Source organism: Balaenoptera ricei, chromosome 10 (genome assembly GCF_028023285.1).
Source record: "Balaenoptera ricei isolate mBalRic1 chromosome 10, mBalRic1.hap2, whole genome shotgun sequence".
NCBI classification, from domain to species: Eukaryota; Metazoa; Chordata; class Mammalia; order Artiodactyla; family Balaenopteridae; genus Balaenoptera; species Balaenoptera ricei.
Window position 1 is genome coordinate 47,338,496 of NC_082648.1, and position 15,761 is coordinate 47,354,256.

The 15,761-nt window shown below is 44.8% G+C and overlaps 1 protein-coding gene across 3 annotated transcripts; it reads right to left on the reverse strand.

The window, feature by feature from the left end:
• Window positions 1–1,254: 1,254 nt before the first annotated feature.
• NACA (nascent polypeptide associated complex subunit alpha) lies at window positions 1,255–12,872 on the reverse strand. 3 transcript variants are annotated; one of them, XM_059936225.1, is made up of 9 exons: window positions 12,765–12,872; window positions 11,817–11,888; window positions 4,707–9,128; window positions 3,428–3,513; window positions 2,836–2,913; window positions 2,403–2,549; window positions 1,882–2,010; window positions 1,573–1,695; window positions 1,255–1,380 (listed from the first exon to the last, which is right to left on the reverse strand). In XM_059936225.1, exons 2-9 carry the CDS (start codon window positions 11,884–11,886, stop codon window positions 1,366–1,368), a joined length of 5,070 nt encoding a protein of 1,689 aa, XP_059792208.1. In that variant the 5' UTR covers window positions 11,887–11,888; window positions 12,765–12,872; the 3' UTR covers window positions 1,255–1,365. The 3 variants fall into 3 exon arrangements, with proteins under 3 accessions (XP_059792208.1, XP_059792209.1, XP_059792210.1); XM_059936226.1 differs by having other exon boundaries at window positions 11,817–11,910; window positions 12,765–12,862; XM_059936227.1 differs by lacking the exons at window positions 1,255–1,380; window positions 4,707–9,128 and having other exon boundaries at window positions 1,531–1,695; window positions 12,765–12,867.
• Window positions 12,873–15,761: the final 2,889 nt, after the last annotated feature.

The window sequence follows — 15,761 nt, forward strand, 5'->3', positions numbered from 1 at the left end:
AAATGGAAGCAGATCATCCTCCTCCCCCAGATACCCATCTGTGCTTCTCCAGGGTAGCCTACCACAGCGAAAGGGCTCTGGTCTTTGTGGAAGTCATTTAACCTCTTTGGTCCTCAGCTTTTAATCACAACTGCTAAAATAATGCCTACTTTCTCAAAGAGACTGAGATAATAATAATAAAAAGATCTAAACTTTAGTTCCAAAAGCCTTCAGCAATGTTAGTCTAATTTATTATTCCAATATTCGTTCTAAGTGTCTTAACACTTATTCATTTTAGGATTCTTGACTCTACATTTACTTGTAGTCTTCCTATTTCCAAATTTTAAGCGCTCCACTTTCCCCCAAACCATTTCCTAACAACCTAAATGCAGAAATTTTATTCTTCTTAGGACTTCTATAGAGCTAACTATATTTATCACAAACTGGCTAACTGTATGTACCAGTTTGCCTGGTACAGTTCTGGTTTTCATTTATAATCCTAGCGTAACTATGGCTACCCTACTCATAATTTACTTTGTAGATTAATATATGCCTGTACAGTGTATGTCTAAGAGCAGAGCGCTTGTACTGTATATCAATAGTCAAAATCTCTCCTTCATGAGGTACCTTTTCATTTGCTTCAAAGTACTGTCATTTCACCCCCATCCATTATGCATTCTCTCCAACTCTGTACCAAGCTCTTACATGACAAGATGTAACCAACACGAAATGCTTGCCACAGAGGCCAGACGAGGCCCAATATGTATTCAGAAAGATCGTAGGTCAGAGAAGGGGATAATTATTAAATAAAGAAGAATCAGGGACTTCCCTGGTGGCGCAGTGGTTAAGAATCCGCCTGCCAACGCAGGGGACACAGGTTTGAGCCCTGGTCTGGGAAGATCCCACATGCCGTGGAGCAACTAGGCCCGCGTGCCTCCATGCTCTGCAACGAGAAGCCACCGCAATGAGAAGCCCGCGCACTGCAACGAAGACCCAATGCAGCCAAAAATAAATAATAAAAAATAAATAAATTTATTAAAAAAAAAAAAAAAAAAGAAGAAGAATCAGGATTTGCTACTAGTTAACATCTGGGAAAGAAATGAGAAACTTACAGTTGTCTCTGAGAACAAGAAGTTCCTGATAGATAGCCTGAACAGTATCTTCTCACAAGAGGTGAAAAGGCTGAGTTTTTAAGAGGGGAACCTGCAGTACTAAACCTTTTCATTTCTAGAGCTTTCATGTTTTTTAGGGGGAAGAGATCAAGCACCCACCGAGTTCATCCAACAAGAAGCCATAACTTTATTAATGATAGAAACAGTACAAATTTCAAACCCAGCTGCAGTTACTCTTTTGAAACACCAAAAAAAGGTCCTCTTTTCAAGATGGTTACATTGTTAATTCCTGTAAGAGAAAACAGATCATCAGAGGTCCTTACAGGCAAATTGAGAGAATTCAGGTCACTAAAACCTGAGGCAACTCAGAATAGGCTTTGGAAAGAGGCTTCCTAATTGGCTGATATTAAGCACAGAAAATAAAGTCACCCACGATTGGTTAGGGCAGAGGGAGTCAAGGAATAAAGGCTTGGACACTTACCATAATAGCATTTACAATATCATTACTGTTGTTCTTCAGGGCTCGGACTGCCTTTGCTCTCGACACATTTGCTTGTGACATGACCAATTCTATGTCCTTAACTTCCACACCTGTTTCATCAACCTAAAAGAGAGAGAAAAAACACTTAATAAACTAAAGGCAAGAACAACTTCAGTAGTTCTGTCAGGCATCTCCTGAATCTAGTTCTTAATGGAGTTCAAGAGCCTAAAATAATATAGAATCCACCCATCAATACAAACATAATATTATCTTGTGAGGATTAAAAGCACAAAAGATTTCCTTATATACCTCTTCCTCTTCACTCTCCTCTTGTACAGTTGGAGTCTGTGTGTTTTCTTGAATGTTTGAGACAGCTTCACCTTGAACTTTGAATTTCTCAGCAGCTGCTAACTGTGCTTGCTGAGATAAATCCTCGATCTATAGGGCAGAAAATACAGAGATTCATGTGAGTAGATCGATCAGCAGCAAATCAAAGAAATCATTTATATCTTTTCCAAACTCCCGCTCTTAAACCCACTTCACATTAACTTACTACGTAGCTTTAAATCACGTGGCCTCACTTGGATTATGTATTACTGTAGACAAAGAAATAACTTAGGTCTAAAGCAGTGGTTCTCCACTGTGGGGGTGATTTTGTTCCCCAGTGGACATCTGTCAAAAGTCTGGAGATTTTGTTGGTCATCACAACTGCAAGTGATGTTGCTAAACAGACAGCCTTCCACAACAAAGAATTATTTGACCCAAAATGTCAATAGCGCTGAGGTTGAGAAACCCTGGTCTAGAGCAACTCCCAAGAAAACTTTCCTTACCTTGGCTTCCCCAAAAACTATGTAGGTATCTGAAGCTGGGCTCTTGTATACATCTGGTTTTGTGATGACAAAAAGGATATTCTTAGATTTCCGGATAGTGACTCTAGTAACCCCTGTAACCTGTCGAAGACCCAGTTTGGACATAGCCTAAAGAATAAAAAAGAACATCAGGCTTTCAACTTCTTTAGAAGCAGCTTCAGGAAGTAAGGAACATAATAAAACTACATTCGAAGCAAAGACTTTCTGTGGGCTAAGAAAAATTTATATAGCAATACAGAATTGATTTCCAGGCCTCCTGGGCTTTCTGCCATAGTAACTTCTGTTAGTTTAACTAAACGTGATTCTACCACTACCAAGAGTTCCACTACAGTTTCCCCTCTCGAAAGGTGCTTCATCAGCACCTTTAATCCTTCTTTATAACTTAAACTCTTACCTTCCGTGCCTTCTTTTCACTCCGGCTCTGTTTTGCTTTACTGACTGGTTCTTCATCGATTTCAGCTGCCGCTGCCAGCTAAGAAGATCAAACAGCTATGAGTAAACTGGAATGTAAGAGCTGGATACCACAATCCCCATGCGGTTTTCCCTTTACGAAGGTTCACAGCTCCAAATACATAAGTCAGCTTCTCTGATCAACACTGGTTCTCCAATGCTTCCTTGACCCAAGTACTTACACTAGTAAGTTAAGGGAATACCCACCTGGCGCAGCGGTTAAGAATCCGCCTGCCAATGCAGGGGACACAGGTTTGAGCCCTGGTCCGGCAAGATCCCACATGCCACGGAGCAACTAAGCCTGTGAGCCACAACTACTGAGCCCACGTGCCACAACTACCGAAGCCCATGCGCCTAGAGCCCGCGCTCCATAAGAGAAGCCACCGCAATGAGGAGTCCACGCACCGCAACAAAGAGTAACCCTCGCTCGCCGCAACTAGAGAAAGCCCACGCGCAGCAATGAAGACCCAATACAGCCAAAAATAAATAAATAAATAAATAAGTAAATTTATTAAAAAAAAAAAGAGAGTACCTACCTGGGCTTGTTGTGTAGTTGCCTGTGTAGAATCCTGTTCCTCAAGCTCTGGTACTGATTCATCACTATCAGATTCTGTTCCAGACCCTAAGAAGACAAGTTACTTTTACTATTTTATAGTAAAGATTACAAGGAAGAGGCACCTCACCATGGCCTCCCCAGACTAGAGGTCACTGGCTTATGCTAGACCTCGCAAAATTAAATGTAAACCAACTGACCTGTATGAAGCCAGCTCGTACTGATATGACAGCCCCCAACTCAGTCACAAACTAGTGTGTACACATCTATTAAAGACCCAGCCCCAGAAATGAGAGGTAATTACTAGATACAGCCGAGCAGTTTATATAACTGCTTCCTTTCCCTCAAGGTCTTCACTTCTTGGCACAGGTAAACACCAATGACTTATGTAACGCCAAATTCTACCTAAGAGCCCAACCGTCTTAGAAAGGTTCTGGTAAACACTGTGCCTCCAGATATACTTAAGTGAAAAAAAAGTAAGATCACATTGTGGAGGCAGACTGGGGGTGGGGGTGGGGGACGATTTCCCCTCATCTTTTAAAATGGGTTGGAGGAGGCCAAAAGCAGTTGTGTACACACATTTAGCCTTATTTTCAAACCACTCACCCTAGCAGTTTGATCTAATCAACACAGCTTGAAGATTCTCAAAAATGCTGATCTACAGTTCTGTAGCCACCTCTACTAGATACTGTCCTGTGACCTCTTCCATTTCTTCCAAAAATAATTCACATATTTAAGTCTCCCTCAATTCAAAGGCCAAGCATTAATAGACTACTAAGGGAAAAAGCATACACCTGCACCATTCCCAGGCTAGGAAAAATAGGTCTTTTAAGAAAAGGGAGTCCCTGGGCACTGGTTATTACTAAGTCTAAGATGTGAAAAGAAATTCAAGTAGTTCTAGATTTCCCAATATTTTAGCAAATCCCAGGCCCAGGGACAAAGTTAGTGATGTAGTAGAGATTAGAGCAAATTAAAGGTCTAGAAGATCTTGGTTTTCAATGTCAGATCAGTTAGGTAAAAAAGATGGCAGATCCAGAGTTAGTCTGAACCACATTACACAGGATGGTATACAACAGACTATCTGAGGTGAAAACCAAGATTGTTTCACATTCCTAGAGCTTTTGCATTTAAACTTATCGTTTTATGTCCAAACACAAGCAGATATACTGGAGAGAGCGGCGCATCCTACGGTTAGTATCGGTGGGTAGCCCCCGGAGGGTTGTGGGCAACACACCATGCACACAGCAAGCCAAGGCAAATACCCTTATTATTCTTCAGAACAGGCTGCTTGGCAGAGGGGGTTGGGGCAGGGATCCCAGCAGGTTTGGGGGTGGGCATGTTGACGAGGACCGGCTGGAAAGGCACTCCCCCCGAGATTGGTTCCGGGGGAATCAGAGGCGGCAGCTCATCCTCATCAGCAGGGGCTGAGGGCTTACGGGGTGATTCCAGCACCAGCCCAGGTGAGGACGGCAGAGATTGCTGTTTAGGGAGCAAAGGGGGAACTGGGGAGGGAGCAAGAGGCAGAGAGACTGATGGGGTAGGTGCTGGAGAGACAGATGCAGATCCAGCTTTAGGAAGGACCTTCTCTGGGGCAGCTGCTACTGAAGGGGTAGACGTCTCAGACTCAGGAGGAGCCAAGGGGCCCTTTGGGGAATGGAAAGAGTCTTTGCCCTTTAAAAGAGAAATAGGGAGGGCTTTTGGAGCCTTTGGAGAACCTTTCTGAGTGCAGACTGTCAGTAGAGGAGCTGGAGCCACTGTAGGAAGGGATCCTTTAGTACCATTCTGAGTTGAGGGATCTGGGCACACAGGAGGTGAAATAGAACTCTTCTTCTGGGTGGGAGCTGTGATGAGTGGTGCACTTTCTAGAGCTGGAGCATCAAGCACTGCTTTGAGAGCCGTGGGGCCTTTCTTTATTGGGGGCCCTTTAGATGCCTGAGGTGCAGTGGAGCCCAAGGGACATGTGACTGAAACTGGGGAAGTACAGGCCTCTTTGGGGGAGGGAGGAATCACAGCTGGGGGAGTGGGAGCCCCTTTGGAGGATGAGGTTGCTGGCCCCCCTTTGGGGGCTAGAGACTTTTGGGGGGAGGGAGGAGTTACAGCTGAGGGAGTAGGGACCTCTTTGAGGGCTGGAGTTGCTGAGGCTCTTTTTGGGGAGGGAGGAGTCACAGATGGCAGAGTAGGGTCTCCTCTGAGAGATGGGGCAGCTGGGGCTCTTCTGGGAGATGGACTTGCTGGGCCCCCTTTGGGGGAGGAAGGAGCCATGGCTGGGGAAGTGGGGACCTCTTTGGGGTCTGGGGTTGCTGGAGACTCTTTGGGGACCAGAGTTGCTGAGGCTCTTTTGGGGGAGGGAAGAGCCACAGATGGGGGAGTAGGGTCTCCTTTGAGAGGTGAAGTAGCTGGGGCTCTTTTGGGAGATGGAGTTGCTGGGCCCCCTTTGGGGGAGGGAGGAGCCACAGCTGAGGGAGTGGAGGCTCCTTTGAGTGGATTTGCTGGGGCCTCTCTGGGGGTGTGAGGAGCCATAGCTGGGGGAGTGGAATCTCTTTTGGGAGGTGGGGTAGCTGAGGTTCCTTTGGGAGATGGAGTTGCTGGGCCTCCTTTGGGGGAGGGAGGAGCCACAGCTGGGGGAGTGGAATCCCCTTTGGGAGGTGGGATAGCTGGAGCTCTTATGGGGGCTGGAGTCCCTTTGAGGGAGGAAGGAGTCAGAGCTGAGGGAACAGGAGCCTCTTCGGGAGATGGAGTTGCTGGGTCTCCTTTGGGGGAAGGAGGAGCCACAGCTGGGGGAGTGGAGCCCCCCTTTGGAGGTGGGGTAGCTGGGGCTCTTTTGGGAGATGTGGTTGCTGGGCCCCCTTTGGGAGAGGGAGGAGCCGCAGCTGACGGAGTGAGGGGCTCTTCGGGAGATGGAGTTGCTGGGTCTCCTTTGGGGGAAGTAAGGGCTCCTTTGGGAGGTGGGGTAGTTGGGGGTCCTTTGGGGGAGGAAGGAGTCACAGCTAGAGGAGTGGGGGTCTCTTTAGGTAATGAGGTTGCTGGTCCCCCTTTGGGGGAAGGAGGAGCCACAACTGAGGGAGTGGGGGCCTCTTTGGGAGATGGGGTAGCTGGGGACTCTCTGGGAGATGGAGTTGCTGGGGCTCCTTTGGGGGAGGAAGGAGTCACAGGTGGAGGAGTTAGGGTTTCTTTAGGGGATGGGGTTGCTGGCCCCGCTTTGGGGGAAGCAGGAGACATAGGTAGGGGAATGGGAGCCTCTTTGGGGGATGGGGGAGTAGGGGAATGCTTCTTGGCTAGTGATCCTTTATGGACATGAAAAGAAAGATTGGCCTCTGGAAGAGAGGAAGCTTCAACTGGAGAAATAGTGAATGACAGATTTCCAGCAGGAGTATCAGGGATAGCAGGTACACTTTTAGAAACAGAAGGAGCAAGACTTAAGGTAGTAGTAGCTGAACCCTTCTTGGTTGGAGTTCTTTTGCTTTGAGGAGACACACTAGTCCCTAAAGGAGATGGGGAGTCAGTTAGGTAAGTTCCTTTGGAAGATGCAGTAACAGAAGCCCCAGAGTCCTCAGCTGGGTACCCTTCAGGAGAGGAAGCCACAGGTGCCAATGCTGAAGTTTGAGAAATATCATGAACTTTCTTTGCACCTTGAGGAATACCAGCTGGAGGAAGAGGGGGAAAAGACTCAGACTTGGGAATTTCAGGGACCTGTGCCACAGTAGCTGGAGAAGCAGAAACATTCTGGGGAGATAAAGTCCCAGCTGGAGCCACAGGGCAACTTTCAGAGGTTGGAGGGACCAAAGGTAAAGTAGTAAGAGTGGAAGTACTCTTCTTGGCAGGGTGGCTTTTAGAATCTAAAGAGACAGCTCCTTCTAGAAAAGGACTGGCTACAGGTGTAGGAGGGGAGGTACCTTTGGCAGTTGTAGGAGCCATCCCATCAATGGCAGTGCTTTCCAAAGGAAATGTAGTTACAGTTGGGGTAGTGAGAGAACTTTTGAGAAGCACACTAGTTGGATCTGGGCTTGCATAAGAATCTGTCTTGATTATAAAGGTTGGGGAGTTGACCCCCAGAGAAGAGGTAGTAGTACTGGCTGGCTTAACTACAGGGAGAGGCTCTAGGAAGCTTTTCTTTGCTAAGGTGGCTTCAGGAGAAACAGCTATCTCCAGAGAAGATGATGTACTTTGGAGAGAAGGGAGATTTTTAGGGGCTGCCAGGGCTGGTGAAACAGGGAGCCTTTTGGGGTCCTCGGGGGCTGGCAGAGGTTGAGAGACTGGTATTCCCAAAGTGGTGGTTACCTGAGGAGTAGGAAGCTCTTTGGGAGCCACAGGCGCCATAACCAAGGCAATTTGGGAAACTGAGTCCTTACTGCTCATGGGACCTGATAAAACTGGAAGAGAGACACAAGCAGCTACCTCAAAGGTAACAGGTGCTGCAGAAACTGTAGAGGAGTTAGCCATCCCAAGTGGGGTGGTTCCAACAGAAGAAACAGGAGCTTCTTTCAAGCCTGGCCTCCCTGGAGAAGAACCGAGAATCTGGGCCACCAAAGGCTGATGAGCAGCACTAGGAGAGTCTTTGAGAATGAGAGAGGCTGTAGGAGATAACAGAGAAGAGGTAGCTACATTGGAGGAGGCTATGTCAGTGATAGTAGAGAGGCCTTTGTCAGCAGACAGAGCCAGAGGGGAAGTTGGAGCCCCCACCGGAAAAGCAGCCACAGCAGTAGGAACCACCTCAATTTTGGAAAGAAGGGGAGGAATTAGAGATCTCTGAGAAGGGTAAGAGGTACCCGTGGAAGAATGATCTACAGAAACAGTATCCTCTATGGGATCTGACAGAATATTAGAACCTGAAGGTTGAACAGGAGAACCAAGAGAAGTGAGGAAAACTGGGGGGGCATGAGGAGCCACAGGAATAGACTGAGTTGAAAGAGATAAAGCAGCAGGTGGACTAATGGGTCCCTTTAGGCTGAGGCTTGCAGGGTTTTGTGGAGAAGTCAGAGCTGAGGAAATAGGGATGCCTTTGACCTGAGGGGAAGGGATGGCTAGGGGAGTGGCAGGTGGCATCTGAGGACATGAGGCTAGTCCAGACTGAAGAGAGGCCAAAGGAGTTACAAGATGGGAAGTAACAGCACTGACTATACCTGGAGAGCTGGGGGTACCTTTTGGATTAGGGACTACTTGAGAGGGAGCTTGAAGAGGAGAGGGCTTTGGTTCTGAGGAAGCAACTGGAGCTGACAGAGATGTCACTGACCCTGACTCAATCACAGCAACTGAAGGAGGTGAACTAAGAGGGTCAGGTGGATAGCCAGAGCTCTTCTGAACTGAGTGGGGAGCCAAGGCCACCAGAGCCAAGGGAGCTGAAGAGGAATGAACACCTTTCAGAGTTGGAGTTATTATGGGAGAGGCCAGAGCTAAGGCAGCTAGGGAGATGGGAGGCCCTATTAGGTTTGGTAGGAAAGCTGGGGTGCCAGCGGGGGGAGGGGCAGCTCCCAAAGGCAGGGCTGTCCCAGTGGATGACTCAGGAAAAGGAGCTTCAAAAGGGGTTGAGGCAATAGTAGAGGGAGAAAGGAATGAGGAAGGCTGGTTAGGGGTTGCCAGAGGGCATTGTTGGGAGGCCAGGGAACAAGGTGGGGTAGGGGTAGGGGTAGGTTTAGGCTGCCCTAAAGCAGCAGTGACACTCAAGGCTGAAGACACAGGAAGCAAAGCTGGAGGAGAAAAGCAAAAAAAAAAAAAAGGGGATAAAGGAGGAAAGGGAAGGAAAAAAACAAAGGTGAGTTATACAGCCCAACTTGGTACAACATGCCTCACAGAAAACATCGAAATTTTAAATCTGAGAATGAAAGTCACCACACAGGATTAGACAAAGGTGACAAGCAACAGCAATCTTCCCCAAACATTCTTCAGTGGTCAAGTAAGAATACATCCCTCTCCTCATCTCCCACATTTCCCAAGTTCTACTAAAGTAAGTGAAATATTTTAGGGTGAAGAACAGTCTAAGAGCAGCCTATTAGTCTCTAAATGGGGAGCACAGGCCCAGGAGTAAGTTGGGAACAGCATGCTTTCTACCCTTTCCCAGTTGTGCTCTTCCCTTCCCTCCTCAAACAAACCCTAAGTCTTTCTCACAGGCCATAGAAACACGACTAGAACAGTTCTACCCTGTCTACCCAAGGAGTATGAACTAACTGAAACAAATACTGAAAACTGGAACAAGGAAGATAGTCAGTGGCAATAATGATGGGGAATCAGAGCTGAATGATAAAAAACAGAACTTTTAATGCTCAGGCTTCCACTAAGTCAGGAAAAATCTGACTCTTAATACTATGTATTAACTACTACTTCACTTAGCCTCCCTATACCTCATTTTACTTACCCAAGTCAAACAAAAAACCAACCACAAATGGGTGGACTCTACAGTCTCTAAGTAATGTTAGGTCTCCAAACAATCTAAGATGAATTAGACCACGAGAGACAGCTTAGTCACAAGGATAGGAACTGTATTATGAAACTGTAACCCAACTTGATAAACCAGACTGTGGTTCTATTTTGAAAGTAGGAAACTGGAGTGGAGAAAATACATTGGATCCCCACCCCGTAAACCGGATGAGTATGCCATTCTGCCAAAATAGGCACTATGTGCACTAGAGTAAAGCTAAGCAAAAGATCTTCTAAATTATGAAAAAATACCATGCTTACTAATCAGGAGGTAACACAGGATTAGACCAACAAATGCTCAACACCTAGAAGGGAGTATTATTTAAAAAAAAAAAAAAAAAAAGCGCTTATAGCATCCAAATTTACTCAACCAAAAGTATCCCACTACAGAAAAGACAGGTGGCTCAACCAGTTTTTCCTCAAGAGTTGGTAGGTCAAAGTCTTGTGATTACAGTGCAAATGTTCTCAAACATATTAATCAGAATTTGAAACTTAGAATGTTTTCCTCTCACTGGACCTCAAGACGGGATTAAGGCCCAAATTACTTGCTTTAGATACCATAACCAATCCCAAGGCATTTTCCTCATTCATTCTAATAATTATTTAATTATAGTTATGTATTAAAAAAACTCCAAGTGTTCATCACTGGCACTTACTTAATATTATCATCTAACCTACTGTGCAATCTCAAAATATTCAGGAATAAGTTTAACAGCACTAAGGATTGCTTCAGAAGCAAATAGCATTAGTTTTGAAGCTTGATCCAGATTATTCTAAATTCATCTGAATTTCAGTCTCCACGTTTGTAAAATCAAGCTGAGATTCTCTAAAGTTTTGTTAGCACTGAAACTACAGAATCTTTTAGAGACCAGTCCTTTATCTTTACCTTAAGTCCCTTGCAGTTCAAGGATTTCATATAGCTTACTTCCCAGCTCAGAGGCCCCCTCCTTTTTCTTTGCTAGCAGCTGTATTAATCCCTTCAGCTGCTAAAATCAGACAGGTGGGGAGGGAGAACCTTAATGCTTTCAACTATAAACAACTCTATTTTAATTCCCAAAGGAGATAAAAATTGCCGTTAAGTCACAGGTGGAGTTTAAAAAAACAATAATGAATTTACCATAAAGGGGGGAAAAAAAAGGTGAGGATGGAGGTCACAGCCTGAAAATTCCCTTCATTTAGTTCTGCACAACTAATCAGCAAGAAGACTATCATAAAAAAGTTTTTTTCCCTCCCCCTTCTCAAGTTTTATAGAAATGTATTTTAATCAGAATTCAAAACCTGCCTTACACTATGTTCTACATTCATTAATTCCAAAGCCGAAGAGCAGTCAAAGGAAGGCTCTATTTCAATTCTGGGTTCCAGATAAGCTGTTGATGCAGGCACTGTTCCAGCACGCTAGAAACATATCAGCACCAATCCATAAAACAAGTTAACCAATCTAGGAGGGCCCTGGGGCCCAGTAGGACACATTTACGGTCAGCAAACATCTTATCCAGGCATGTGATGATGGCACAATGCCAAGCACTGCCATCTAAAACCTTGATGCAACCTGCTGGCTGGAACTTCACAAAAGCTCAGGTTTCCTGGACCTGCCAGTGTGTCACCTAGTTCCAACAGGTAAGAATCAAGAGTCCCTGTCCTGCTCAGTTTTCCTATGTGAGGGGAGGGTTCCACAACAGAGCTACCTTTGAGGCAGCTGTCATAACCTACAAAGCAAGCCAGGGAGCTTTTAATGTTCCCGAATCTTAAATATACGGTTTTTATTCCACTCTCTAAGCAAGTCCTTTCAGGAAAGCTACTATTATGGACTCTACTCCCTGGTAAAGCTACAACCCCATCTTCCTTAATGAGAGTCAACACTGAAAAACACAAGTATATTCTATTTGTCACTTAACCCACCAAGTGGTTTTAGGGTCAATCTTACAATCTTAATCAAGGGCAAGGGGTCTAGGGGAACCTACCTGTCTCAGCCTGGGGCTGTGGCAACTCCTGCTCTGTAGCAGGGACGGTTTCTGTGGCTTCACCGGGCATTTCTGAAGGGAATAAAAAGGAGGCCTGAAATGACTCGGATCCGTTCTGCTGCCCAACCCAGAGTCAAGCTTCCAACTGCGGAGGGCTGTTAGAAAACCATAAGCGTGGGACAACCCTCCCCAAAGCAGCTGGAATAGGTGAAAAACACGACGTAACCCTCACATTTTTGATCAGGAGAACCACCACCTTTTACCGCTCCTCTTCACTCTGCAGAGAGCGGATTTCCCAGTGCTCAGGGATTCATTTTATTCCACACTCCAAATCCTACACAGAAGCAATTACCACTGCGTTCTCCACCCGAGCGAGAGGCTCGCAGTCTGGCTCCTGAGCACGGGATGGGAGACTTCACACGCTACCTTGAACCGTCGTCCCGCCTCGCCCCCGCCCCGCTTCCTGGGCTAGAGCCTCAAGGACTCCCGTTTGCCGACTTTCGGGACCCAGGAGGGGAAACAGGATGTCCTAGGTCCCAACACTCGCTTGTCACAATAAAAAGGGTGTGTGTGTGTGTGTGTGTGTGTGTATGCGCGCGCGTGCGGGGGGCTGTTCCAAGGCTGTGACCCCTTAACCTCCTCTAGGTTCTCGTGAAGCGGTTCCCAACACCAGACGCAACCCACTTCCATCCCCGACGCCGCAACGGCTCCCATCTCCCCAGCCCTGGACTCGCGGCCTACGGCCTTTCTGCCCTGCTTTTGCCAGGACACCAACAGCAGACCCCATTTTGTCCGGAGGCACCAAGGCCACACTGCCCAGGGCTGAGTAGGAACCCGGTGGCCCCATAAAACCTCCAATTCTCCTTAGTTCCCAGTCCTCGGGGCGGCTCAGCCCGCAAGAAAGGCGGATGGCTACGGATAAAAAGTCGTGACGAAGACAGCACTTACTGTGCGGGGAACGCGGAACCAAGATGGCGGCAGAAAGAGAGCGAGCGACAGCGTGACCCACGCCTGTTGCAGAACGAAGCCTGGCGGAGGGGGCGGGACCAGGATCCGATTCCGGGTCAGGAGCTGCCGGCAGTCACTTCCTTTAACCAGTGAGCGGTTCGGGTGTTTCCAGTCTGGGGTGGTGACGAGGTCTAAATAAGGGTATGAATTTAGAATAGGACTCGCTGGCCTGGCAGGAACTCTCTTCTCTGAGCCATGCAGTCCTAAGATAGCCGACCCCTTGCTGTCCCCCAAGTCGAGGCATTTTTGATACGCGAAGGGCAATTGTAGGAGAAGCAAACTCTGCTCCCCCGTCGGCAAAGTAGCCACAGCAGTATTACTGCTACTTTCTGACTTCCTTTTCTCAAATAATTCAGGAAAATATGACGTGTTAAGTAATGCTGAATGCCATAGAGATTGTATTCACACCATTGGAAGACAGCTGTGACCTAGGTTAATCAATTATTTTATTTTTGGAATACATAATTTAGATAGATTATTATAAAGGTGTAAATTTCCCTTTTCAGAAAAAAGAACATAGGCACATATACAATTCTTTTTGCCTCTGTTTTGGACATTATATCCTGAAACTCATCCGTTCTAGAGGCCCAGGATCCCACGCTTTATATAGTAGGATTTTTGAAAAGTAGAATGTAACAGTCTTTTGTTAATGAAAGGGCTAGGGATCCTGACTCCCATATCCTCTCCAAAAGGACTCAACACATACATTACCTAAACCAGCTAACACTATTTGAGCTAGTGGCTTTAAGACAATGGTGGCTGCCTTTTAAGATAAGCAATGCTCTGAAATCTACTTTAAAACTTCTGATATTTTACCATAGTGAAGTGAGGATTAGGATTAGTGAATTAGGATTAAATGAGATAGTGGAGTTTACCAGGAATGAAAAATTCTGAAATTCTATTTAGATAGGAGTGGCAATATTATGGAGTGAATAAGAACATGGATTTTGAAGCCAGACTCCTTTGTTTGAATCTCAGCTAGGTTACCTAATGGCGGCCTTAGGCAATTTAATTAACACATATATGCCTCAGTTTCCTTATCTATGAAATGGGGATAATAGTAGCTGCTTCATAGGATTGTTAGGAAGATTAAATTATGTACATTACTTAAAAAGTGTTAAAATTGTTAATAGAATTTCTACCTAATAGTGATCTGGGAGATTTGTCAATGCAGTCCATTTACCTTCAGAAGAAAGGGCCAGCAATAGCCAACCATCTCCTTAGACAAATAAAACTACATTTTGACCATTCCCCTTTCTTTCCCAGCAAGCCCACTGACTTTTCTAACTCTGTTAATGATTAGCTAAGGAAGGATGTATTTTCTTTCTTTGGGTTTCTTTATAAACTGGGCAAATTTGAAGATGGAAACCAGTTCTGTGCCCTTTGTTTCTACAATTCTCATATATGGATGAGAAGGCAATCAGAGAGCTAGGGAAGGCAAGTCTTTGAGAATGTTTCTGTTGTCTTCAAGAACCAAACGCTCTTTTACACAAGCACAATATATTCTATAATTTATTTTATGGGCAATTCTACTGGTTTTTATCAAGGGCTCTAATATTAAAGCATTAAAATGTTTTAATGCTAGACATATTGAAAGCCTAAAACATCTCTTGCTGAAAGCATAATACCAGTCTTTCTACTCATTCTGAGTTAAGATGAACTAATGAGTCTTTAGTAATTAAAAAAATTTTTTTAAATTTACTTGGCTGCGCTGGGTCTGCGAACTCGTAGTTGCAGTATGTGGCATCCAGTTCCCTGAACAGGGAATGAACTGGGGTCCCCTACATTGGGAGTGCAGTCAGCCACTGGACCACCAGAGGAGTCCCAAGTCTTTAGTAATTTTGTATTCAGGAGTTTTAATTGACCAGTCACTGTTTTCCAAAAAGACTGAATACATAGTAAACAGAAGCTGAGATGAGGAATTTTACACAATAGTCTTTAATATTTTTTCTTAAAAAATTAGAAAAGAGAAAGAAATGAAAGGCATTTCAGTGTGTTGACTGTATCATAGAATCTGTTTTATATAAATCAAAAAAAAAAAAAAAAGGACTGTGGCTACGGAGAAAACAATGTTATATAGGTAGTGCAAAGGAAGGAAAATTTTCATAACTCACGGAAAGCACCAGCCTGATAGCTTGCTTCTCAGTGTTTCTCAAAAGATAGAATGTAAACCAGAATGACTGTTTTGTTAGGTTGGTTGTAAAACCAGGCAAAAGAAATCTGACACTTCAGAATCTATCACACGAAATCAAATACAGAAGAAATGAAACCTTTAAAATTAAACTTAAGTGTCTGGAGATATAGAGAGTCCAAGTGTTTTGACAAGTACAAAAGGTTTTATGCTGGTGAAGTTGGTTATTTTTTCTAAATTGCTTAGAAAATTGTTCTGAGGGAATAAGTTAGGAGCTACAATTGCCAACAGTTGTAAAAAATACTCTACTAGGCCCTAATATTGTAACGTGGTAACTCGTATCTTTTGAACTAAAGTTTTAGTAGGTGTAGATGCCCATTTTAAAATGATTTTTTAAAAGACAAGCAGCGGGGTGTGGCCTGACCAATAAAAATATCAGTAAGCAAAATTAGGGAGTGACTGAATACACACTTCAGGTATAATTGACTTAAGTGTCTAAGACTTAAGAACAAAACCCTCATTCACCTAGAAATATGGAGGCTGAATCTGGTGAACTGACATCAAAGTCTTGGGCATATTACTGCTCACTTACCTCTATATATGGCAACTGGTAGAAGTGAGTACTTATATCAGAAATCTTAGAATTATAATATTAAATTTTACAAATTAATCTGCAATCCACTTATATCCTCCCATTATTGCTCCTTCTAGGAACCTGAATATTCTCCTTTGATGGTCTCAGGAATCTTTTCAACATAATTATTTTTCAAGAAAAGAAAATTTTGCTTTGAGCATTAAGACACATA